Raw genomic sequence first — 23,544 nt, forward strand, 5'->3', positions numbered from 1 at the left:
GCAAAGCTGTTCTCGAGGTCGTGAGTTCTGTTTTAGACCCTGACTCTCCCGGAGGGCCCAGCAGTAAACATCAGGCAGAACATTCCACCAGTTCAAGGTGCTGGCAAGACACCCCAAAGTCAGGGCCACTCTGCCACCCCAGGAAGGCCGGATGCTTGGGAAATCGGGCTCCTACCCTGGCTCCGCTCAGAGGAGACCAGGCTCGGGCCGCGCGGGAGGGAGGGGCAGCGCCGCTCTGCAAGGGCCCGTGGGCCGCGGCCAGGGCCCTGAACCCGCTGGGGCAGGCTGAACCCCGGCGGGAGGCAGGCTGCTAACCAGTAAGCAGGTTGTAAAAACCCAACTCAGACACAACATCTGGCAGCTGCTTCAAATAGTTCTGTGTCTGAGGCCGGAGTCGCTCGCGGCCCTCCAGTAAATCAAACCATGTGCACAGAGGAGCCCGCCCCGACCTGAAGCACCCTGCTTGGCCAGGCCCCAGCCATGCCTCCAGGCCCTCTTGCTCTTTAAATAGCCTGGGGCTCACATTCCATTTCCTTGTACGATCAGTTCGGAGCTGGCCCGGCCGCAGAGGCTACTGGATGTGAGCTAGCACCCTCGGTCCCAAGGAGAGAAGGGGGGAACATTGCCACCGAGAGGCCTTCCTGCCCCCACTGTGTACCCTCTGTTCCTGATGGCCCCTGAGCACGGCTGGTGTCTTCCTAGATCCCGGGACCCCTTGCTGTGGCTGGCCGGAGGGAGACCCAGGGAGAGCCCCAGGGCTCCTCACATCCTGGCCTAAGCCGGGCCCCATGACTCCCACATGCAGCCTGGATGCCCAGCCCAGGGAAGCACAGCCACCAGTCTTAAAGCAGGTCTGCTCTGGTGGCACCGGCCACGAGGGGCGGGGCAGAAGGGAGATGCAGGTGCAGCCAATGACGTTAACCCTTACCACACCTGGCACCGGGGTACGTTCTCCACGCTCATCGTTTTGTAAATCTTCATGTTCAATCTAAGAGGGGGTACACCTATGAATTTTTTTTTAAGACTTTCATTTTTTATGTAATCTCTACACCCCGTGTGGGGCTCGAAAACACAATCCCCAGATCAAGAGTCACGCGCCCCACAGGCTGAGCCAGCGGGCGCCTCTATGAGCTTTGTTCTGAAGATACCTGTAGAGGGTCGGACGATGGCCCTCAGAAAGATGTAGGCTACGTTCTAACCCCAGAACTAGTGAATACGACCTTATTTGATAAAAGGGTCTTCACAGGTGCCATTGAGTTAAGGATTCCCAGATGATCTCATCCTGGATGGGCCCTAAACCCAGTGACGGGTGTCCTTATGGGACAGGCACAGAGACACAGAAGAGAAGACCACGTGACCACAGAGGCAGAGGCTAGAGTGACATGACAGCAAGCCAAGGACGGCCTGGGGCCACGAGAAGCTGGAAGAGGCAGGAAGGATTCTCCCCTGAAGCCTCCAGAGGGAGGGAGCACGGCTCTGTCCACACCTTGATTTTGGATGTCTGGACCCCAGTAGCATAAGAAAATAAATGCGTATTGTTTTAAGCCACCCAGTGCGTGGTGCTTTATTCCAGCAGCCACAGGAACCCAGTGCCACGTGGAAACTGGGGTCAGAGACACGGAGCGGGGCCACCTAGCTCTTTGTCTCCCTGATTATGAGGCTGATTTTTTAGAAAACTGACCGCGTTTCCATGCAGCAGGACAGAGGCTCTGGGGCCCAGGCAATGTCTTTGCAAGATGCCTTCCTAGGAAAGGCTTGTCGGCCAACCTCTGAGCACACAAGGGCCTGGGGGAGCCGCAGGTGGTGCGCGAGGCTTCCTGCTAGCTGCCATTGCTGCTGACCACTTACTGTGGGCCAGGCTGTGTTCTAGGTTCCTTCCGGACACAGGTTCCCGGAATCCTCGCGGGAACCTCCAGGGAGGACATTTTCTCTCTGTTTTACCAAAGAGGGAAGCAAGACAAAGGGAAGACAAAGGGGGGGGCGGGCTCGGGGAACACCCCCTTGGAAAGCCAGTCAGAGGTGAGAGAAGTGGGACATATAGGGTCTCATGGTGTGTGATGCACTGATCGGAACGGCACAAGGACAGGTAGAGTCCAAGTGCGTATGGGCGGTTGCTGGGGGCTGGGGAGGGGGAGTGGGGAGGGCTTCCCCTGGGGGGATAAAAATGTTCTGGAGGCAGATGGGGGGGTGGCCCCCCGTCATCAGGAATGTGTTAATGGCACTGAAGCGTATGCTTTAAAGCAATGAATGTGATGTTCTATGAGTTTCACCACAATTTTTTAAAAAGCTGGTTGGAAAAGGATGAGGTGGGAGGTCCTTGTACCCAGGACCTCGATGCGTCCCACTGTACGCTTCCAGTGTCTCAGAGGGCCTGGGGAGGCAAGTGCGGCCACCACGTCCCAGACAGGCACGGCAAGCCTCCTGAGATCCTTGCTGGAGGTGACCGTCCTGGGTGGGCTGGGGAGCTGGGCGGGAAGCCCAGGCTGTCCTGGCCCCAGAGCCCGGGCCCTCTCTGTGGTCTCACAGACTCGACACACAGGCCAGCTTGAGGGTCAAGTCCTTTGTTTTTCGGCTGAGGCTTCTTCTACCTGGGGTCATCACTACCCCGACGGTGGCTTTGTTCAACAGAATCAATGGGAAGGAACTTCCCAAAGTGCTTTGGTTGAAAAATCTCTCAAAAGGTGGGGCCCGGGCGTACAGGTGGAAGGAAGAATGGCTCGTCTGCTCCTCATGCCTTAAGAGGGGAGACACGAGCAGGGAGAGACGTGATCCTGGGTGGTGCTGAGGTCATGGGGCAGATCCAGGGCACCTCCCAGGGGACAGCCCTGCTGGACAGCACTTGTGCTGTGGCTCCAAGACCTCCATGCAGGCTACGAGCTGCTGGCTCAGCTTTCCAGGGCTAATTTCCTTGGGGAAACTGAGGCATGGGGGATGAGCCCAAGGCTGAGGTTTCCTGACTCCACTCAGGTTTTTTTTTTTTTTAATTTTCTTTTTTAATTTGAGAGAGAGAGAGTGAGCACAAGCAGTCGGTGGGGGGCAGAGGGAGAGGGAGAAGCAGACCCCCCACTGAGCAGGCACCCTGAGGAGGGGCTGGATCCCGGGACTCCAGGATCGTGACCTGAGCCAAAAGCAGACACTTTACCAACTGAGCCACCCAGGCGCCCCCAGTCTGGTATTTTTCTCAGACTGTCCAGCTCACTCTTCTGAGACAAGTGCTTCCTTGCCCGGGAAGAGGCTGGTGGTGTGGGCCCAGCTCTGCAAAACCTCGGCACATGCTCTGAAACACAGGGCAGGGAGAGCTGATTTTCACGGAATCTCCAGGCTTCTCTGAGTCACGGCCCCTGTGAGCCTCTGAGGGGAATGGAAAAGGCCAGGGGGTCTGCAGGGGTCCGGCCCTGCATCCACCCCGGGGCAACACATTTGACTCAGCTCCAGGGTTGCACAACACAGATGCCTGGGCTCCATTTACTGCATCAAAGTTTCTGGAATTTTGCTTTGTTCCCAAGATGCCCTCATGATTCCAACGCAGGAGGTACCTGTGAACCCCAGCCAAGGGCCCCCATGCCAGGTCCTGCTCTCTGTGTGTTTCTAGAAGACACAATCTCGGGGACACCTGTAAGGCCCACCCTCAGAAGAGTCAAGGGAGGGATAAAGGAGGCCTTTGCCTTTCCTGCCTATGAAGGAGACCCTGAAGGGGCGGCTGCTGGATTGGGTGGGAAGACAGAGCCAGGGTAAGTCAATCCCACCTTCCATCCAGACAGCTGCCCTCAGCCTGGGCTTTTCCACCGGGAACATTCCCTCTGCTCAGCAAAACCATTATCAGACCGGCTGCGGCAGCTGTGCTCTGGCCCAGGAAGAAAGGTTCCAAAGAAGTGTTAGCTTTCCGTTTTCTTAAAAAAAAAAGAAGAAGAAGAAGAAGAAGAAAGGCAGAAAAGGGAAAAAAGAGAAGGTCAGAGCCCCGCAGAGGACACGGAGGTCCAAGGCTGGGGCAGGACCGCACGGAGTACGCCGGAGGACCGTGAGGCCAGCCTGTCCGCCAGCAGCTGAGCCCTAAGAAGCCCTCGGAGAGCCATGAGCGGCTTCCTCTGGGCTTGCTCGGCCAGGACATCATTTGTTGATTCTAGAGCCCAATCCCTAGCTCATGATTTCCTCCCTGGTTGCCATGGCCCCGTACAGAAAACACAGCAAACTCCTGGCCCGGGGCGGCTCATTTATTTCAAATATTCCTTGCAGCTGGACTCCAACCATGTTTGGGTGTCTGGACTGGAGCATGAACTAATTGCTCTGTCTTCAGCCCCCTCCCCAGCTCCCCCAGCATACTTTATGGTTCAGTAAAGTCCACATTCCTCATCTCGCGCCGCCGAGGAGGAGGAGGAGGCGCGGGAAGAAGGGTGGGAGGGAAGCCTGGGCAGGAGAGGGAGGGAGGGCTCTTCCCATCTCTGGCCAAGCCCCAGGCCGGCTACCTGCTCGAAGGCAGGGTATTAATTACAACCACATGGGCTGGTCTGCAGAATGGTTTTATGAAGACTGCTCCCTCCAACTCGAAACCCTGCTCCCCGAGAAGTCTCCGGGCAGTACAAAGGGCCTTATTTTCCCTGGGTTTCCAACCCCCCCAAACCCCACCCCACCTGACCCCCTTCCTCCCCCTGCCACCTCCTTCAAAGCCAACAGAGTTCCAAATGCAACCCAGACATGAACTCCAACTGAAAAATAATTTCAGGCCACCCCTTTCCTCCAAACGCATCTGGGGAAGGCATCTAGGGCTCCCTTTTCCCCTGTACCCACCTTGATCTTTGGAGACTTTACCCAAGAAGAAAGAACATTTATCGGAAAGTTGGTTTAGGGATGTTTGGACCATTTTCCAGAACAGAAGTGCATGAGCTTTAAAAGCATCTGTTTGCACACTTGCTGGTGTGCTGGGCCCTGTTCGAAAGCCTCATTTCACCCTTGCTACCCTCCTACGAGATGAGCACTGTGAGGACTGCCATTTGACGGAGGATCATTCAAGAGCCCACAGCAAGGGAGGGGTCGGAGCCAAGATCTGAACCCAGGTCTGACTCAGGAGTCCCTGTTGCTCGTCGCTGGGCCAACCCACCAACACACTGAAAGAATTTCCCTTTCCTCAGCAACTTGTCAGGAAAAAGAGCTGACACAGCCACAAACAGTGCTCTCCAAACTCTTAGGCAAGGTCACTTGGGGAGTTTGAGAAAACTGCAGATCCCTGGCCTGGCCCCAGAAACGCTGATTCGGTTCAGGTCAGGCAGAGCTCTGAGAAAACATGCATTTTAGCCAATACCTCCCAGGGGCATGCCAGGGCAGGTGGTCTGAGGACAGCTGGCTAGGAGGCGGGCGGAGAAAGGGACAGGGGACTTCGGTTCAAGGGCTCCCAGGCCCCCAGACCATGCCACTTTTCACAGCACCAGGAGATCCTGACGGGTCCGTGGGGAGCTGAACTGCATTCTTGCCAATTCTTTGCAGACTAGTCATGACATGCGATCGTATCTAGTAAATGTCTTGACTATTCACATATCACTCAGCAATCCGCTGAAGAAGCCGGATTTTCCCGTCTCCTCTGCTAGGTCATGGGGTTGGGGGGATCCTGCCCACAGCAGCGGGGAGAATAGGTTCCCTGAGAAAGCTCATCAGTGTCACTGCATGCTTGGCACTGGGGACACAAAAGTGAGTAAAGGACCAGTTCCTTCTACTGCATGTGCAGAGCCTGGACTCAGAGAATGCCCCCTCGGGCTTCTACTCTGCCCCTAAAAAGCCCACTGTCAACTCAAGCTGTAGGACATTGATGAGCCAGAGGTCTCACCAATGGGCAGAATCCTTCTTATCAGGCTCAGAAAGGCTCAGTCCGGGCTGCAGGCTCACGAACTTCTGAAAAGGGATGGAGACATTTTAGGATCACCTCTCTAGGATTCTCCTCCTCATGGGGGCTCTGGTTGGCCTCCCATCCTCGCCATGGGGTCCCAGGGGATCACCTTATTATCTATTGAAAACTGGATCCAGGGAGGGCTTGGCCACACCCCTTTCCCTTCCCCCCAAGGCACAAAGAGGGACTCAAAAGTGGTTTGGTATTTTAATAAACTTTCCTTTATTAGGTTACTATTATTAATCATCATAAAATAGAACGGGAGTTTCAAAACTGTACAGGTCACAAGGTTCTGGGTGGAGAGGAGAGAAGGGTGGGGCTGAGGTTTGGGAAGCCGGGGGGCAGAGGGGCAGAGAAAGGACCAACAGCCCACGATTCATCCAGCACCGGCGGGAGGACACTGGGTCAAGGCGGGAAGGTTGGGATCTGTGTAAGTAAAACTCTCTTGTGTGCAACATTCATGAGAACATGACCCACCCTGAAACAGAAGTGAGGAAAAGTCTTTAAAAGTCTTACAGGTAAGGTTTCTCCCCCGACTTGAAAAAAAAAAATTCAAAATAATAAGGGGGTGATTTACATTCCTCACCCAGACTTGGCACCAATTTTGTGCTTTAAAAAATATACTCCACTGGAAGACTTTTTTTTTTTTTAAGGTACCCTACAGCAGCTGTTTAAAACGTAATTCTTACAGACAAATATATATGTATATATATTAAACATTTAAACAAATAAAGTCATCTATTGTACCTGTACAGAAACGAACAGAAGTCAGATTTGAAGCGAGCTGACTTGGAGATCAAAGAAGCGGTGAGCGCGGCTGCAGGGGTGGGGTCTGCTACGTGGGGGGGGCTGCGGCAGGGAGTCGGGGGTCCTCCTCCTCCACTTACTGCCTCGCCCCACCCCGCCCTGCTCCTCGTGTGGCTCTGGGGGGTCGTGACGAGCTGAGGCTGCTCCCCCTGGGCACAGAGCCCGGACGGGGACACGAGGCGGAGGCCTGCGATGGCTTCCGAGGGGCCTCGACCTCACTCTGGGCTCCCCGCCCCGCCGCGCCCCTGGCTTCCCTGGGGCTGGAGACCTGCTCATCCTCCCTTCTTAGTTCCGGCTCCAGGAAGCCAGAGTTTCCGAGGATGTGCATGGGAGGTCTCAGCTGGGAAAGCAAAAGCAAACCCCCAGAGAAGACTAAAGAAGGAAAATCACGTGCAAAGATGGATGTCTCCTGGCTGGAGACAAGGGGCGCGCCACAGCCCTTGCAGACGGGTCCCCCAAGGCCCTCATATTGCATGGGCTCAGGAACCCAGAGCAGAGCCCCTTGGGAACTGTAGGTCCAGCGACCCACAGGGAGACACTGTTGTGCCCACGTAAGGACACACCACAGCCACAGCCCGACGAGAGGGACAGGGGAGACGCACACATCCCGGGGAGGGGCGGGTAGAAGGGAAGCAACAGAACACTCCGGAGAGAGGGGAACGAAACAAGGTTTCCTTTCTAAATGGAATAAATAAATGGCTTTTGTTATTGTTAAAAGAATAAATACAGGGTACTGGGGGGCTGACAGCCGGGGCTGATGGTGGGTGCTTGTGTGCCTGTGGAAGGTCCCATTTTGGCTTCTGCCTCAGTGTCCGTGATGAGTTTCTGACGTCCTGAGTGTGGTCTGCTGCGGCGTGGCCCCGCTGGCCTCAGCACCAGCCCTCATCCGAGCACCTCTTAGCGGCCCTGGGATATGCTCTTGGAGGAGGCCGGGGTATCTCCTCCTGGGCCCTGCCAGGTCGGGGCAGGGAGCATGGAGATCCTCGTGCCACCCCGAGGGTGGGCTGGAGCTCCGTGGAGGGCTTCCTAGGAGTCTGTTCTCTGGGTCTTCTTCCGCAGAGGGACTGTGGAAACGGCGCGCGGGGGGCTTCTGCCAAGGTTGGGACAGGGAATGGAGGAGCCTGCGTCGAGCTGTCAGTAGCCGGCAGGGGCAGCGGGGGGGATGGAGAGGTGGCTGGGTGCCGGTCCGAGGTGTGGGGCACTGCGGCAGGACGGCATGGTGGCACCGGGTGGTGGCGTGCTGGCGGTGCAGGGTGGAGCATCACTGGTAGAGGAGGTAGGCCTTGAGGGAGGCCGGCAGTGGTAGCGTGTGGATGTCAGCCAGACGCTCCTTCCCCAGGGCCAGGCGCACCGAGCGGCGGCACAGATCCATGAGTGGCAGGGGCTCGGCTGGGGGGACGGAGGAGAGAGCGAGGACAGGTTAGCATGGCTCTGGATGGCTCTAGAAGGCTCTAGAAGGAACAATGCTAACAGTGACAGCCACCCTAGCGGTACTATGATGTGTTACTATATAATCAGCAACGAGGCAACTTCACATTTTCAATCAACTGTTAATGGCAAACATGGAGAGAACCTGCTCTGGGCCAGGCACCCTTAGTGAGCCCCCTGGAGACGCAAACTCATTGAAGAGTTTGTTATGCTTCGTAAGGAGGGACTTAACAATCTCAGGGACACATCACTATTATCGTCCCCACTAAACAGATGGCACTGAGGGACAGAGAGTCCCAATTACTTGCCCAGGGTCACGGCGCTGGAAGGAGAAGGAGCCGGGTCCGAGCCCAGGCGGCCCCTCCTCTTACCCACCCGACAAGCCTTCGTTGCGTGTCCGACCATAGCACACGGAAGCCAGCCAGTCCCAGCACGGGCTCCAGCTCCAGACCCCACACAGGCGCTCGGGAAGGGAATCCACGTTAGCCCGGCGCTCGCGGGTCCCGCAGCCGTCCCCACCGCACTGGTGAGGGCGCTGAAGCAGAGGGGGTCCCACGCGTCCAGGTTACGTGCCGGGGTCCCAATCCAGGCAGCCCGGCTCGGCCACCACATCCTTGGCCACCAAACCGTGCCACCAAGGAAGATGGAAGAAATGCCCGGAGGCAGGCCTGGCCATCCCACGGCCTGAAGGGGCAGAATCCGCAGAAACCCTAGGTCCTTGCACTTCTTCGCACCTGACAGGGTGAAGGTCAGGGGCCCAGGCCAGAGCAGGTGACAATGCCAGCCCAGCCTCCACAGCCGGGACCCTCGAGGCTACCCCCGGCACCGCCAGAGCATCTCACAGCTGGGGAAACTGAGGCAGGGCTCATAGTGCTGCCTCGGGCGCCTGGATTTGAGAGGAATTTCTAGCCGCAGCCTGCGTAAGCACTTCGGTCCTTATGTCCCCAGACAGCCTGCACCTGTCTTCCCCCAAGAGAGGCTCCCTGCAACCCATGTCTCAGATGAACTCTCCTCTGGGGGGGCAGAGGGGGCCTCGCTCTCGCTGCCTCCCTGCAGGTGACGCTTCCTGGAGAGCACACCTGCAGCTGCTCAGGATCAGCGTCGCGGATCCGGAAAGAGCTAAAGGGACGGGCATCTGTGGCTTTGGCCAGGGTCTCCCCTTGACACTGAGACTCCCCTGTGGTCAAAAAACTGAGGGAAAAAAAACCCCAGCATTTCCCTCGAGACCCCATGCTTCAATGAGAAGGGGATCAAAGTGTGTCTCAGAATATTAAAAATAACACTGAAAAAACTCAAGTGTTGAGGAGCAAATGTTACAGCTGGAGGCTTTGGGAGGAAGTGGGGGAGTGAGGGCTGTTGAGGTTTTTGGGGGGCCATGAGGGTGTTCTAAAGCTGATCACACTGATGGTGGCCTAGTGGTCATGCTCTTTAAACACGGGACTGGTACCGCCTGTGAATTACATCCCGACGAGCTGTTATCAACACACTCGGGCTCAGGCTTGGTAACACATTTACTAAATTCCCGGCTTTCAAAGAAGGCAACTACTCTTCATCTCCCATGGGTCGTCAGCCACAGCGAGACCGGAAAGGGAACCGAAATGGTCAGTGTTTTTCATGAAAAGCTTTGAATTGGGGCCATTCCTGGACAGCTCAGGATGATCAAGGGGAGCCTCGGTCAGAGGCAGAAGGATGACTAAATTATCTTTCGCCCTTTGAAGGGGTGAACATTTAGAGTCCTGGGGAGCAGGGGTGGGCTTCTCCCCAAGCCCATGGAGCCCTGGGTCTCCCCCATCGTGGCATCCTGCACGTGTGGCCCTTCCTCTCCTCCACTCAGGAGCTCCCTCCATCTGCCACATTGGGCCCTTCTCCCTCCAGAATGTGGTTTGGACCCCCATGGGGAGGCAGAGGGGCTTTCCCCTGATTGGTTGGGGACCCTTAAGAAAGTATCACCACTAAATGTGGCCAGAGCGCCGAGCAGGGCTGCGGAGGGAAGGTTGAGATGGAGTTCCCATTATACCCTCTTAGCTTAATGGTTTCCAGGCATCCCATGGGGACCCTCACTAAGAAATGCTTCTAAACGGCAGAGCCCTGCACACCCCCTGCTCCAGCTCCCTTATTTTTGGTGACAGCCGACCTCAAATTAACATCACCAGCAGCAGGGGTGCCTGGGTGGCTCAGTGGGTTAAAGCCTCTGCCTTCGGCTCAGGTCGTGATCTCAGGGTCCTGGGATCGAGCCCCGCATCGGGCTCTCTGCTCAGCGGGGAGCTCTCTCTCTGCCTGCTTCTCTGCCTACTTGTGATTTCTGTCTGTCAAATAAATAAATAAATAAATAAATAATCTTTAAAACATCACCAGCAGCAACTTGTGGACCATGAAGGGGGTGCCTGGCAGGGACTGTGGCCCTGCAATCTATGGATGGGGAAATGGCTAGGGGAGGGGAGAGCCAAGGGCGAGAACGTGGACATGCACCACATCCAGCCAATTCTGTAGTTGGGCTCTCTCTACACCAGCTTGGGGAGGAAGCTCCTGAGAGTCCCCTGTGGTTTACGCCAAGGGATGAGGACCTGTGGCTACCTCCTTCCACTCCCCCGGAAAGCCTGACCATCTTAGGACCACACTGAGTAATCCAGGTGGAGAGTGGTTGTGAGCCCAGAAGGGATGTGTCTTTCAGACGCCCCAGTCCTGCCAGGATGAGCTGTAGAAGCCACAGCCAGCAGATATAGTGACGCACCATGAGCTGAAAATAAGACCAGTCACGCAAGCATCCCATGGATGGGTCTGTTCCTGGGGGACGCAAACACACGCACAGGTCATCCCCCTCCCTCCTGGATCTTGTAGGGGGCAAACGATGCATGGGTTCATGGTCTGGGTACTTTCCAAAGGTCGGGCAGAGAGCAGGAGTACAACCGGACGTGGGTACCGGGCCATGGAAAATGTCTGTCCTGATTTCAGTTGGTCACTGATGGAACCCAAGAAGGCCTCCCCACCTCAATGCCTTGGATGGGGGCCTGCTGACTCTGTATCCAGCTCCATCCACAAAGCCAGGCGCTCACTGGAGTTCCACCCTCGACGTTCCCAAACAGGGAAGTCCAAGGTTTATTTGGAGAGTGAATCAGGTGCTGTATATGGGAGCTGAAGGTCGAGAAAGGGTCTCTGTGCTAATTTCCACGTTTCTAGGTTTCTAGGAGGAATGATTACTGGGTGGCCTGTCTGACCGTGCGCGGCCCAGCATGCCGACCCGACCCGTCCACACTCCTCAGAGAAGCTACAGCCCCACTCATACCTCCAGGGCCTGCCCCTGCACTAGCTCACGGGCTCAGGGAATGAACTTCAGGTCTGTGAGGTCAAGGGCGAGGGTCTCACTCACGTTAAGAAGCGCTCCTGATCCAGCCACATTCCTGTCCCCCCCCGACCCTGGCGCCTTCACCGGTCCCGAGACTGACCTCCCGCTCACTCCTGCAAGAAGCCTGCACTGAAAATGCTCCGTGAAATGGGTTCTAGGAAGTCATGGGTGGAGGTGGGCCATCGTGGAGGACCATCAGCCTATGTGCGCGTTTCCCCTCGACATTAAGCGGTTCTTACAAAAAAGAAGCAAAACAAAACACGACCCCTTGTTCTTGGCAGCCAGGAAACGACGCCTCACGCCCGGCTGGGTGGCTTGGCAATTCTGGTTCCCTGCTCCCCTGACTCTGAGAGCCTACTGCCCTCATATGCCAGCCTTTCGGGGGACAGGGGGCCTAGAAAGGCCCCTTCCCTCCTCAGTGGCCTCCCTCCCCCGGAAGGAAGCCCCTGCAGAGGTGATTAGCGTCCCTGACTAGGGGCTTCCTGGAGCGCAGCGGGAACCGGTGCAGGTAGGATCCACCACTGGGTGAGGCACCCCGGGAGGGCATCTAGGGAGGCCTGGAGGACCCCAGGAGGAGGCCACCAAGTTGAAAGTCTCCTGAGGAAAAGAGCGGAGCCCTCTCTGAACCCACAATCATAAAAAACCTCACCAAACTTATCTGGGAGCTGTAAAAGGGAGAATTTGGAAATGGAGGAATGCAGAGGAAAGCTTTCCTTAGCAGGAGACACGGTCACAACTGGTGGGGGCAAGGAAGACCCATGGGGCAGGGACCCTCCCTTGGGTGGTGGCCAGCCTACGGCTTGCAAGTAGGTCTTTCCTTTTTGCGTTTCCAGGGAGGGGACAGGTAGGCCTGGAGGCCACAGTGGGCCCTGTCTCCTCGCTACAATGGTCCTGTCCACCCCTTCACCCCAGGAAAGAGGAAAGTGACACCACAGTCCCTCTGGCTGTGGCTTTAGCCCCAGAAGGTCTCAAGGCCTGAGGTGGTCAGAACAAGTGGCCTGTGGTCAGAGCTGGCTGGATGGTGGTGGGGGGGGGTCACATAGGGACACACTGATCACCAGCTCTGCTTTTGCTCTGGCTCTGGCCTCAGTACAGGGACAGGGACTCTGCTAGGAGGGTGTGATCAGCACACGGGGGAAGGGGACAGGGACTCTGCTGGGGATGGTCAGCCTGGCGCACAGGGAAGGGAACAGGGATGCTGCTGGGGAGGGTGGGCTTGGTGCACAGGGGAAGGGGACAGGGGTAGTGCTGGGGAGTGTCGGCCTGGTGCACAGGGGAAGGAACTACAGACTGTTCACTGCGGTGAGCCCTGCAGCACGGGGGAGGCCCCGCTTAGCAAGTCTGGCTGACCAGCTCTGCAAACCACTGCTCCCTGTGGAGGTCAGGACCTGGTGTCTGGGGCAGGGTGGGGTGGGGCGGGGCAGGGTGGGGAGGGAGGGTGAGGATGACTTCCCAGACAGCCCAGGGAGGGCTAACGAGTCAGAACGCCTCCAAAGCTGTGACCCTGAGATGATGTCTCTAGCCAGCCCTGGCCAGACTTTCTGCTTTTCACACTCTGCTCCCGGTGGACCACAGACCCCGTCTCGCCATGATATTTCCTGTTCCTCAGTGACCTTGGAAGGTAAGGCAAACTCTCATGGGCAGAAGACTTAGGTGCCCTTCAACCTCACCCAATGGGTACCCCATCTGACTACTGTCTCACCTTCCCCTCAGGGGGTAGCCTGGGGGTCTCATGGGAATGGTCTAGAGTTACTGTCTCCACATCTCTCTCTCTCTCTATATATATATAATGGGAGGATAGTGACCCCCCCTCTTCTAAATTCAGAAGCACCTGGAGCCTCAGAATGTGGCCCTCTTGGAAATAGCATCTTTGCAGATGTCATTACTTAAGGTGAGGTCATGTTGGAGTATGATCTGGGGTGGGCTGGGCCCAGAATCCAATGGCTGGTGTCCCGGTAAGATGAGGACAGACACAGGAGGCCATGTAGGGATGGAGGCAGAGACGGGGGAACGTGTCCACAAGCAAGGACTGCCGGCAACCAGCAGGAGCCAGGACGGAGGCCTGGGGAGGAGCCCCCTGAGCCCTCAGAAGGAACCAATCCTGCTGACACCCGACTTTGTAGTCTGGGCTCTGTAGCGGTAAGAGAACGCATTCTGTTGGTTTAAGCACCCAGCGGCTGTCATCTGTTCCAGCAGCCCCCCGAATCGAACACACCAGCCTCCTCGCTCCTCTGCAAACCCAGTGCTCTGTCAGGCTTCTGACCCCACCCAACCCTGACGACTTCAGTCAAGGTCACCAGTGATGGCCTTGTTGCCACAGCTGATGGACACCTCTCAGCCCTCCCGGTGCTCAACCTGGCATCGCCTCTGTCTTTCTAGAAGTCCTTCTTCATCTGTTGTCCAGGCCACTCCTCTCCCCCAAGCCTCATAGCCACTCTGCCTCTTCTCCCTTTCATCGAAACCAGTAACCAGAGAGTTCACGGGACTGATCGCAGTGGCAGACTCCCTGTGCAACTTTTTACCCAGACCTTTTCCTTCTGGCTTTAAGTTACCCCGGCTCTCCCTTCAGGGAGCTGGATTTGAGGCTTGCCTCCTGTTTCCTCGTCTGACTGCCTCTTGAGTAAATCCTTTCCTTGCTGCCTCCCAGCAATTGTCTTGGCTGCCCAACAGGAAGGCAGACTCCGCTGGGTTATAGCATGACATTTCGGGGGAGAGGGTCCTCATCATTAATCAAGAGAATCCAAGGTAGGCTCAAGCCACCTGGCACTTGGAGTCTCCACCCAAGACCCAGAACCCAGATGCAACCCTCAGCAACACATTCCCACTCCCCTTAATCCCTTTCCATTTCCTCCCGACAAGAAATTACAAAATCACTCAACCTCCCATCTGATGCAGAGCTGACGACGGGCCTCTGTCTCTTTATAAGATGCCCATCTGGGCCTCCAGGACTGTTGTGGTAGAACCTTTGCTGAGGCTTGCCCTGACTCAGCAGAGGAACAATTCTGCTGGGGTGTGCCCCAACTTGCCACAGTTAACAGGCTAGTGTCCCCCTGGGCCCCTGGGCGGTCTGTGTTCTGTATTAGAGCTGGCTCTGTGAACGGGGAGGGCTGATGCACCTGTTACTGGAGGGGTGATGGCTGCTCTGCTCTTGTGGAGACCAGCAGACCAGTGACAGCACGGGCAGCCCAGCAACCCATTCCTCCATCTGCACAGAATGGGCAGTAAGTTACCGAGGGCCACGGTCACTCCTCTGCCAGGGCTAGGGCTCCTGAGATCCTAGGTTCTGGGCAGGAGGTGTCTGGTTCTCCCAAACCCTGCCCGTCCCGGCCTAGGGCAGATTTGACTATGGACTTTCTACTACCATCACCTAGGGAGACAGACTCACAGAACTTGCTCTGCCAGTTCCTGAGACCAGATCTGAAGTTACCTCCTCGGGGAGGCTACCTGCCAGAGGCACAGCTCGTTGCCCCTGCTGGGAGTCCGATGACCCAGGGATACTAGGCTGCACTGGTGAGGTCATTGCCATCACCAGGCCAAAGGCAGAGGCAAGGAGCAAGGGAAAGATGGGTAGTGGCAGCTTCCAAAGAGAAGCATTTAAGAGGTCCCTCTGCCTTATGTCCCTGGATATTTTCTCTGACATTCTCCAAGGCTGAAGCAGGGAAGAGGTGTAGGAGAAGCTGACGTTTGGACGCTGCAAGACCACAGTAAGCATCTGTGCTCTGACCCCGGCAGGGCGTCCCTGACTGCTCACCTGGCCTACTGGGTGCCAGGCCAAAGCTGTCCTGTAGGGACGGTCAAGACATGGGTGGGCAAAGCTTTCTGCCTCACCCCCTTTCCAAGTTGAGGTCTGAAGATGGTAGAAAGGACCTATGGAAGACTAAGGGTCAAACATGGGGATAGATAGTTCTGGAACTCTGGGACCTCCTGTCACCATGGGTCCCAGCCATGAAGCCACAGAGTCCTCTACCTCCTAAACTAGGACATGTCACCACATGTGGGCTATTTTCACGTGTGGTCTGAGAAAGGCCACTCCCTTTTCCAAAGGACTGGTGGAAATCATTGCTGATTCAACCTGTTTCTAATCCACATGTTCTTCTCCAAAGGCCTCCTGACATCATGACTGAACAAGCCCCTCCCAGGGGACCTGGTCTAAAGGAACCAACTCAGAAGCCTCTGGCACCAGAAGAGAGAGACCCTAAACCTATCTAATGAGCAAGAGAGGTCACTGGCTTTCATTTATGTAAGAGGTCCTCATAACCCCAAAATGGCAAATCCCAGCTCAGTAGTATGTTGGCTACTGTGACAGAATTTGGTCAACTGCAAATCAAAACTGGAGGCAGGTCAACCAGAAACAAAGAGCATCTAACCATGTACCCATCCATCCACCTTCCCATTCATCCACCCACACAGCCATCCATCCAACCATCCATCTACCCATCCATCCATCCAACCATCCATCCATCCATCCATCCACTCATCCATCCAACCATCCACTCATTTATCTATCCATCCATCCATCCACTCATCCATCCATCCACTCATTTATCCATCCATCCATCCATCCATACTTCTATCCATCCATCCATCTACTCAGCCATCCAACCACTCATTTATCCATCCATCCATCCATCCACTCATCCAGCCACCCATTCATTCACCCATCCACGAGAAGCTATCAGGTAATCTGGCAGACTCCAGTTAGAATTCTTCATTTAAGCAGAGGCATGAAAAACAGCCTCTGAGGATTTGAATACGCTGGGATAGCTACTTAAAGACTTTCTAGTTCCAGTGACTATAAATTTTTGGGCAGGCGCAGCTAGGATCCCAGGGCCACAGGGAGTCCAGGAACCATCACACTGGACAGAACACAGGACACTTACGGTCGAGTCCATTCAAGTAGCGCATGCGGATCTCACAGTGGCCCCACACGGCACTCACTACAGGATACAGTTTTTTGCCCTTGAGTCCTCGAAAAGCCACTCCCATGTACTGTCCGTCCACAATGAAGCTCAGGGTGCCATCATCCATGTCCAGGGCCACGAGGAATGAGTCAGGGACAATAAATGTTTCATCCGGCTCCAAAAAGGCCGGGTAAGTTTTGCTTGGTTGGTTTTTGCCATCGTGATAGAGCCGGTTGCGCCCCAAGTCCCAGCCCCAGGACTCGTGGTTATTCCCCACGAGGGTCGTGTACCCCACGGAGTGCAGGGGGGCATCTGCTGTCGCCACCCCCACCACAGCATGTGTGCCTCGCTGCCTCATGGCCCACGTGATCTGCCATACGTGCAGCCCGCGTGTGTACCCGACCTTGCCCCTGATGGCGTCCGTGCTCTGGGCCACTGGATGCCGGTGGAAGATCAGCTTGTCGTCCTCCTTCACAAAGACGTTGAGCGATCGGTCGTTGTTGTTCCACGAGTGGAGCAGCTGGACGTCGTAGGACACGGGGGGCATGTCCAGCAGCAGGTCTAGGCGGGTAGGCTTGCAGTAGTCCAGACCCTGGAGCTCCTGCTTCAGGGGTCGGTACGTGGGGCCCCTCATGTCCACGGTCTTGATCCCTCCAGTGACCTTCTGACCCATGTTTGCCCTTGGTTTCACCTTTGCATGGACTCCTGGGGCAAACTCATTAACCGTGGGGCCTCCCGTCCAGTTTGCTGATGAGGCCCAGACAGTGGTCCCAAGGAAGGGTGGTGGGCGGCCTCTGGAGACAGCAGAGCCCTCAGTGTTGCCTGATGGATGGAGAGAGAAACAGGAGGCTGGGTGAGCAGAGGTGCGGGAAGAACGCGAAAGTTGGGAGTATGAGGCTGCCGGCGCAGACACGTCCCAGCAACCCGGCTTTGGGGCTCCGAGCACACCTGAGGCGGGGCAGGCTGCGGCCATGGCTCTGTCCCCGAGACTACCGTGAGGAAAGAGTTGGTGTGGAGAGGTGGGCCTCGGGGCTGGGCATCATGCTCGATGGTGTCGGCTGCACGACCCTCACCAAATACCCCACCACGGTCTCTCAGGGCAGAAGGCCAAGTTGGCATGGGACCTGAATCGGGCCTGAGGCAGTGGGTATCCTCCTTGGTCAAAGGAAGGGAAAACTTATTTCCCTTGTCTACGGTTTTCCGGGGGAAGTGAGGCCGTGAGAGGCAGCAGAAGGGGCAGGCCCCCATTTCCCAGCTCCTCTTCTTTTCTAGCACAGCTGCTTCTGGGGGTTCATGCTAGGGAAGGGGACCAGTGTAGCCAGAAAGCTCACTTGGGGGGTCTGCATGGGTGCTCAGCTGGGAGGCCCTAGGGGTCCCCTGGCTTGCTGGTCCCCAAGGCTGCTGCAACCTCTCCAGTCCTATGTCCCTCCTGGCCCAGGGCCACCAGTGACACTCTTCTCATGGCCCCGGGGCTGGCCCCTGGTCAGGTGAGGACAGAGGCTCTCACCCCCTGCCCTCACATAGTGCTGGACCAACACTTCAAGGACTGCCACTTTCCCCAGCCACACCCTTCAGCCAGCAGCCTACATTTGGCCCCTTGGGTCCCAACAGCCCACCTGGGTAGGAAGTCAGAGAGATCTCACTGTATCTGTCCCGGTGCCTCCATTGGCAGTGCCAAGGAGGGGGGCCTGAAATGTGGGGCCAACCGACCACCCCTGCCATTCCTGTCCTCAGTGTCCAGCCTTGGAGAAGGGAAGAGAACACGCTATTTGGGTTTCCTGAGCCTCACTGGGGAAGAGCTTCTTTCGGCCATCACAAACCTCCCTGGCCTGTGGGACTCTTGGCTGCCTGGTCTGGGGCACGGGCTCCTGGGACCGAGCAGAAAGGGAGAAGGTAGGCTCCAGGCTGAAAAACTGGAACTGAATGTGCATGTGGGGGCGAGGGGCCTGGGTGCCTGTGATGAAGAGAGTCCAAAGGAGCCCGCTGGGGGGGTGCTGCGGGAGGCCCCTCTGTGGGTGGCAGGGACAGGGCACCTGCTGGGAGAGGAGGGCAGGCTGTGCAGGGGAATCTGGGATGGGAGCCAGCAGGAGCCGGGAGGAGGGGAGGGATCTGCAATGGGCTTGCTGCCTCTCATCGCGTCTTCTAGCGGTCCCAAGCTGCCTCTATCCTCTGGGACCGCATCTTCAGGGTGGCCAGGCCTCTAGGAGGCTGGCTCTCAGGAGGATGAATGTTCCTGTGTGTGTCCCTTCCCCACCCTCACTGAGCACATCAAGCTTCTCATCGTCCCCTTTCTGCTATGGAATGGAAGCCTCCCTGAGGCATGGTCATTTCTTCAGAGCCAGGCTAGGACCTCTTGTGTCCAATGTATGCAAAGTTGCTACAGAGCAGAAGTGTGCCTTGTGGCTAGAGGAACCCCCTGGTTCTGGAAAGTTCTGTGGATATCGTGACCTCACGTCCTGAAGCCCCAGGACATTCCCAATTTCAAGCCTTCAGGCCCATTGACTCCTGAGAGCCATCAAATTCTTCAGGACTTGCCTGTGGCCCTGCAGAGGGGGCCCCCATGGCATTGGCACCTGCTTGCCAGGCTGTGTGGGGGTGGAGAGAGCCGGGGTTTTGGTGTACAAACATGGTCCTCATAACTATAGAGTCTGGGGGCCGCCTGGCTGCAGCCTTCCCTGACTCCTCTCTTCTATGCCTCCCTAGACTCCATTCCAGTAGCCTCCTGAGCTGGGCAGGGGCAGTTCCCATAGTTGGAAGCATCCATACCCATCCTTGCCTGGACATCTCACTCTGGCAGGTGCCCAGCGACCTCCCTGTACAGGACCCTGTGGGAAGCCCTCTTTCTGGAGCAAAGCGGTCACTGCCCTTCGGTGGGCTCTGTCCCAGCATCTCAGCGCAGGAGATCCCAACCCCACCATGGGCACAGGTGAGGAGTGAGGAGGAGGCTGGGGGTCGGGGGAGACACTGGGCAGGCAGGATGTGTGGGAGAGGGAGGTGGTGCGGAGAAGTCCTTCCAACAAGTTAATTTATCTACTTGGAGAGCAAGGGGTGGGAATGGAGAAGAGCCGGGAAGGTGGGGAGAGCCGGGGCAGGTCAAGGGTGGAGTGAGGCAAGGGTGATGGGGGTGAGAAGGAGAGAGAGGGAGGGAACTCTCAGGGCCCTGAGCCGGGACCTGCATGTGTACATACATACACACAGTAAGAGTATGTGAACTCCTACTGCAGCAAGACGGTGATTAGCAAAGGTCTTGTGCATGGCGCCAGACAGTAAGTGTTCCACATTTGCAGCCAGGCAGCCTCTGACAACTACTCAACTCCACAAGCAGCCACAGACAGTGCATAAATCAATGAGCATGGCTGAGTTCCAATAAAACTTTATTTGTAAGAACAGGCTGCTCCCTGGTCTAGACTAGGGGCCTCCCCGAGCTAGACTAGGGACCCCGCACGTCATCCCCACTGAGGACAAAGTCTTGCAGGAGTCCCTGGGAGGAAGGGGGACAGGAAAGAGCGTGCACAGCCCTGTGGGAGGCTCCCGTGCAAGGGCACCCCAGAGCCTGGCCAGGGGCCGGGGCCAGCCCACTCTGCTGCTTCTGGGCCATCCTGCCTTCAGACTCCCCGACACGGGCCAAGCACTGTAGCAACGCTGGAGTCACTCTCTACACACCTGTCACCTGCCTGTTCCCACCCTGCGTCCAGGCTATGGTCAGAGCCAACACTTCCTTCTCGTAGACCTCCTGTTGTCCATACCGAGCCACCTCCTTGCCATGCAAGGTTGCGAAGCCATCCAGCTGCCCTCTCCTTCCTTCTATTTTTAAATGTGGCCCCAGAGACCCTCCCTTCTGTGGGTCTCCTGGAGCTCCGCTAGCCTCGTCTTGGGGATGACCAGTAGGGTTCTTCCCCCGCATTTGCACCTCCCTACTTTGTCCTCCACCACCGGCAGGGCTGCTGGGGCTTCCGGTCCTGAGGGGAACCTGCTCACCCAAACAGTGCCTCGGGCCACTGCCTAGGACTCTGCCTTAGCTTTCCCAAAGCTCCGTCTGCTACTCCATTAAGACGGGCGTCCCACGCTTCCTCAGGCTCCACTGAGACAATGTTCCAGAAGGACCTAGTACAGCTGGCATTTTCCCTTTTGTTTTGTTATTTTTATTTTCTAGGCTGTGTTCTGTACACTGAACAAAGATCACTGTTATCCGTCTTCTTGGTCACTGCACTTGGCCCTGTGATGGACACTGTTTTTGAGCCAAGACCCAAGTGTCTGAGCAGATCAAATTTAAGGTCTCTTCCAAGCCAGGGGCTGGCAAACGTGTTCTATCAGGGGCCAGACAGTAAATATTCTAGGCTTTTCTGACAATACAGAAATGAATGGGCATGACTATGTTCCAATAAAACTTTCTTTACAAAAAACAGATAGTGAGCCAGATTTGGCCCAGGGGCCATAGTTTGCTGACCCCCGTTCTAACCCCAGGCAAATCGGTTGACACCATCTCCAAAATGCCCAGACATGTTACGTCACCCCCCAGGTGTGGAGTCACAGAAACGCTGGTTTGGCCTGTGCAGCTCCTGTCAAAACTGGGCCGAGGAGAGAGTCCCCAGTGGGTACCGAACTTCAGGGAGGCACCAGAAGCAGCAGCACGGGCCCCAGCTCTTGCCTTCTGAGAGGCAAATGCAGACGTCCAGGCCTTTCAGGGCCTAGGGTTGTCCTGGGAGCGTCAGGGCCCAGGATGACTCTGCAAGTCCTTAGTGCATCCCCATGAATCAGGAGGACCCAGACCTTGTCCCTTCAGGAGAAACAAAGCTGCAGGGGTGTGGCTGTGTGGCGGTGGAGTGACCCACGGGCCTAGAACAGGAGAGGTGGAGGATAGAGATGGCCCTGCCGCCATCCCCACCTCCTAGGAGTCACATGCAGCCACACCACGCCCAGAGCCCCAGTGGCTGCAGAGTCAGGGCTAATGAGCAGGATGGGTGGCCCAGGCAAGTCCAGGCAGTGCCGGCAGCAGCGCCCTCATTCCCTCCGCGGGAGCTCTCGTTCCAAAAGCTCGGACACACATGAACCACAGGGCCCCCAAGACCACCTCTGCCTGTCCCTATCACAGCCATCCCAAGCCAGCCCTCAAGACAAATTCTTGTATCCCTCCCGCCCCGCCAACCTCTGATTGCCCAAATAACACACTGTTCCGCCTGTCCTCAGTCCCTGGGGCTTCCCAAAGACCAAAGCCACACCTGGAGCAGGGGTGAGAAGGACTCCAGTGTGACCCGTGGCTTGGGCACGGGGGGAGGCAGGGATCTGCCCACTGGGTGGGTGGGAGGATCGTTGCCCTCCCGGACAGGCACAAAGGCAGCACGATGGGTACTGCAACCAGGAGTAACAATGCACTATGTACATACAGACACACGCACATGCACAAACACACACACATACACCCCTGTGTGCACAGGCACTGAAATGGAACCAAAGCAATGTTCAAAGGAGCTCGAACTGTAGGACTCTTTTTTTTTTTTAAAGATTTTATTTATTTATTTGTCAGAGAGAGAGAGCGAGCACAAGCAGGCAGAGAGGCAGGCAGAGGCAGAGGGAGAAGCAGGTTCCCTGCTGAGCAAGGAGTCCGATGCAGGACTCGATCCCAGGACCCTGGGATCATGACCCGAGCCGAAGGGAGCGGCTTAACTGACTGAGCCCTCCAGGCGTCCCAGGACTCTTCTTACACGTCGTTCTGGGTTGGAAGCTCCCAGCAACATTTTTCTACAGGTAAAATCAGATTAAAGACCAAAAAGGGTCCGAGGAGAGAAAGAACCATAAGAGGGTGCACTGGAAAGGGCCCGAGAGAAAGGACGCTCCTGACAACAACTGTCTGAGAGCGCACGAGTCCTAACACAGAACTGTGCCTTGTTTAGGGTCAAGTTCTAGGGCCAGGGCTGGCGCAGGGCTCTGCACAGTCAAAGTCGCCCAAGGCGGTTCCGGAAATGGACACGGCCTTGGCTTTTCCCTGGTCAGCTGGGCCACACGGTTGTCTGCCCCCAGGGAGGAGCAGCTGGGGTGGGGGGTCACTGACACTGAGTGTGCCCCCGAGTCTCCACTTCCCTCTGCTCCCGGCTCAGCTGGGTCCTTCCTCCCACTCACCACCTCCCCACCCCAAGCCGGTACAGCACCCCCGAGTGCCACAAGGACAGAGAGAGGAGCACCCGCCCCCAACGTCAAAGCCAGGCACGCGGTGTGAGTGTGTGTCTCCAGCACTGGAGGGCTGGGTGGGGGCGGTGGGGGAGCACACGGGGCCAGGGAAGGAGGACTCACAGCCACAGGGCAGGGACATCTGCATGTTACACCCTGGCTGTGTAAACGGACTTGTTTGACCCGGAAGAGGGACACAGAGGGACGTGAGCAAACACACTCTAGAAGCTTTAAGATTTGGCATTTACTTTGCGTGTGGATAAGATGAGAAGCTCTGGGACTAGGGGTGTGGACTCACAGGGGTCTGCTATCAGGCCAGATGCCACTAAGCCCTATGGTTTGAGCCGGTGGGGCCCCTTTCCCTCGACTGAACACCCCTTATCTCTCCCTCACTAATGCCAATATGCCTCATCTCCGAGAGGTCAAAAGTCAGTTCACGGGTCACTGCAAAAGGGGATGCCTCTGAGACCCTCTAATGGGCAAAAGCATCCCACCTAGTCCACTCTGCAGCCACCATGGGGTGGGATGGCCCGTGGCTCCAAGACCCATAAGAGCCACCTGTGCACGATGGCATTCCAGGTGGGCTTGAAGCAGATGAGCTTTCCAAAGCCTCCTGCTCCCACCGCTGCTACAGACAGCCGGTTCTCGGATGTGCCGTGTTCTCATCTCCCTCTGTGAGTCACACAGTCAAGGGATACTGGCACAGGACCATCTGTGACGGAGGACAGAGAGCCATGTGGGGTGCTCAGGGCTAAAAAGGTTGGGGGGATCTTGAGAGAATGTGGGAGAAAGTCACTCATGCACAGGTGTGGGGGTGTGTCCAAGATACACCCCCAAGTGTAAAACACCCAGCAACCCCCATCCCTGCAGGATCCTGTCTAGGAAACCCAAGAGCCCAGCACAGGGATGTGTTTACTGCCCTGTGACGCACCCCCCCAGCCTTGGAGGGAAAGAGGGAGCCCCTCAGACTGCTGACATCAAATGCAACGTTATGTCGTGACATTTTAAAAAGTAAATTGGAGAAC

The 23,544-nt window shown here is 56.6% G+C and overlaps 1 protein-coding gene across 2 annotated transcripts in view; it reads right to left on the bottom strand.

Annotated features, from left to right (window-relative positions):
* Window positions 1-6,073: 6,073 nt before the first annotated feature.
* SPSB1 (splA/ryanodine receptor domain and SOCS box containing 1) overlaps window positions 6,074-23,544 on the bottom strand; it is a 67,205-nt gene continuing 49,734 nt past the window's right edge. For both annotated transcript variants that reach the window (XM_047726184.1, XM_047726183.1), the window contains exons 2-3: window positions 16,334-17,176; window positions 6,074-8,071 (exon numbers count right to left, since the gene is read on the bottom strand). In XM_047726184.1, coding sequence (XP_047582140.1) covers window positions 7,944-8,071; window positions 16,334-17,027 — 822 coding nt within the window. In that variant the 5' untranslated portion in view covers window positions 17,028-17,176 and the 3' untranslated portion in view covers window positions 6,074-7,943. The remainder of the gene's footprint in view (window positions 8,072-16,333; window positions 17,177-23,544) is intronic.

Source organism: Lutra lutra, chromosome 4 (assembly GCF_902655055.1).
Source record: "Lutra lutra chromosome 4, mLutLut1.2, whole genome shotgun sequence".
NCBI lineage: Eukaryota > Metazoa > Chordata > Mammalia > Carnivora > Mustelidae > Lutra > Lutra lutra.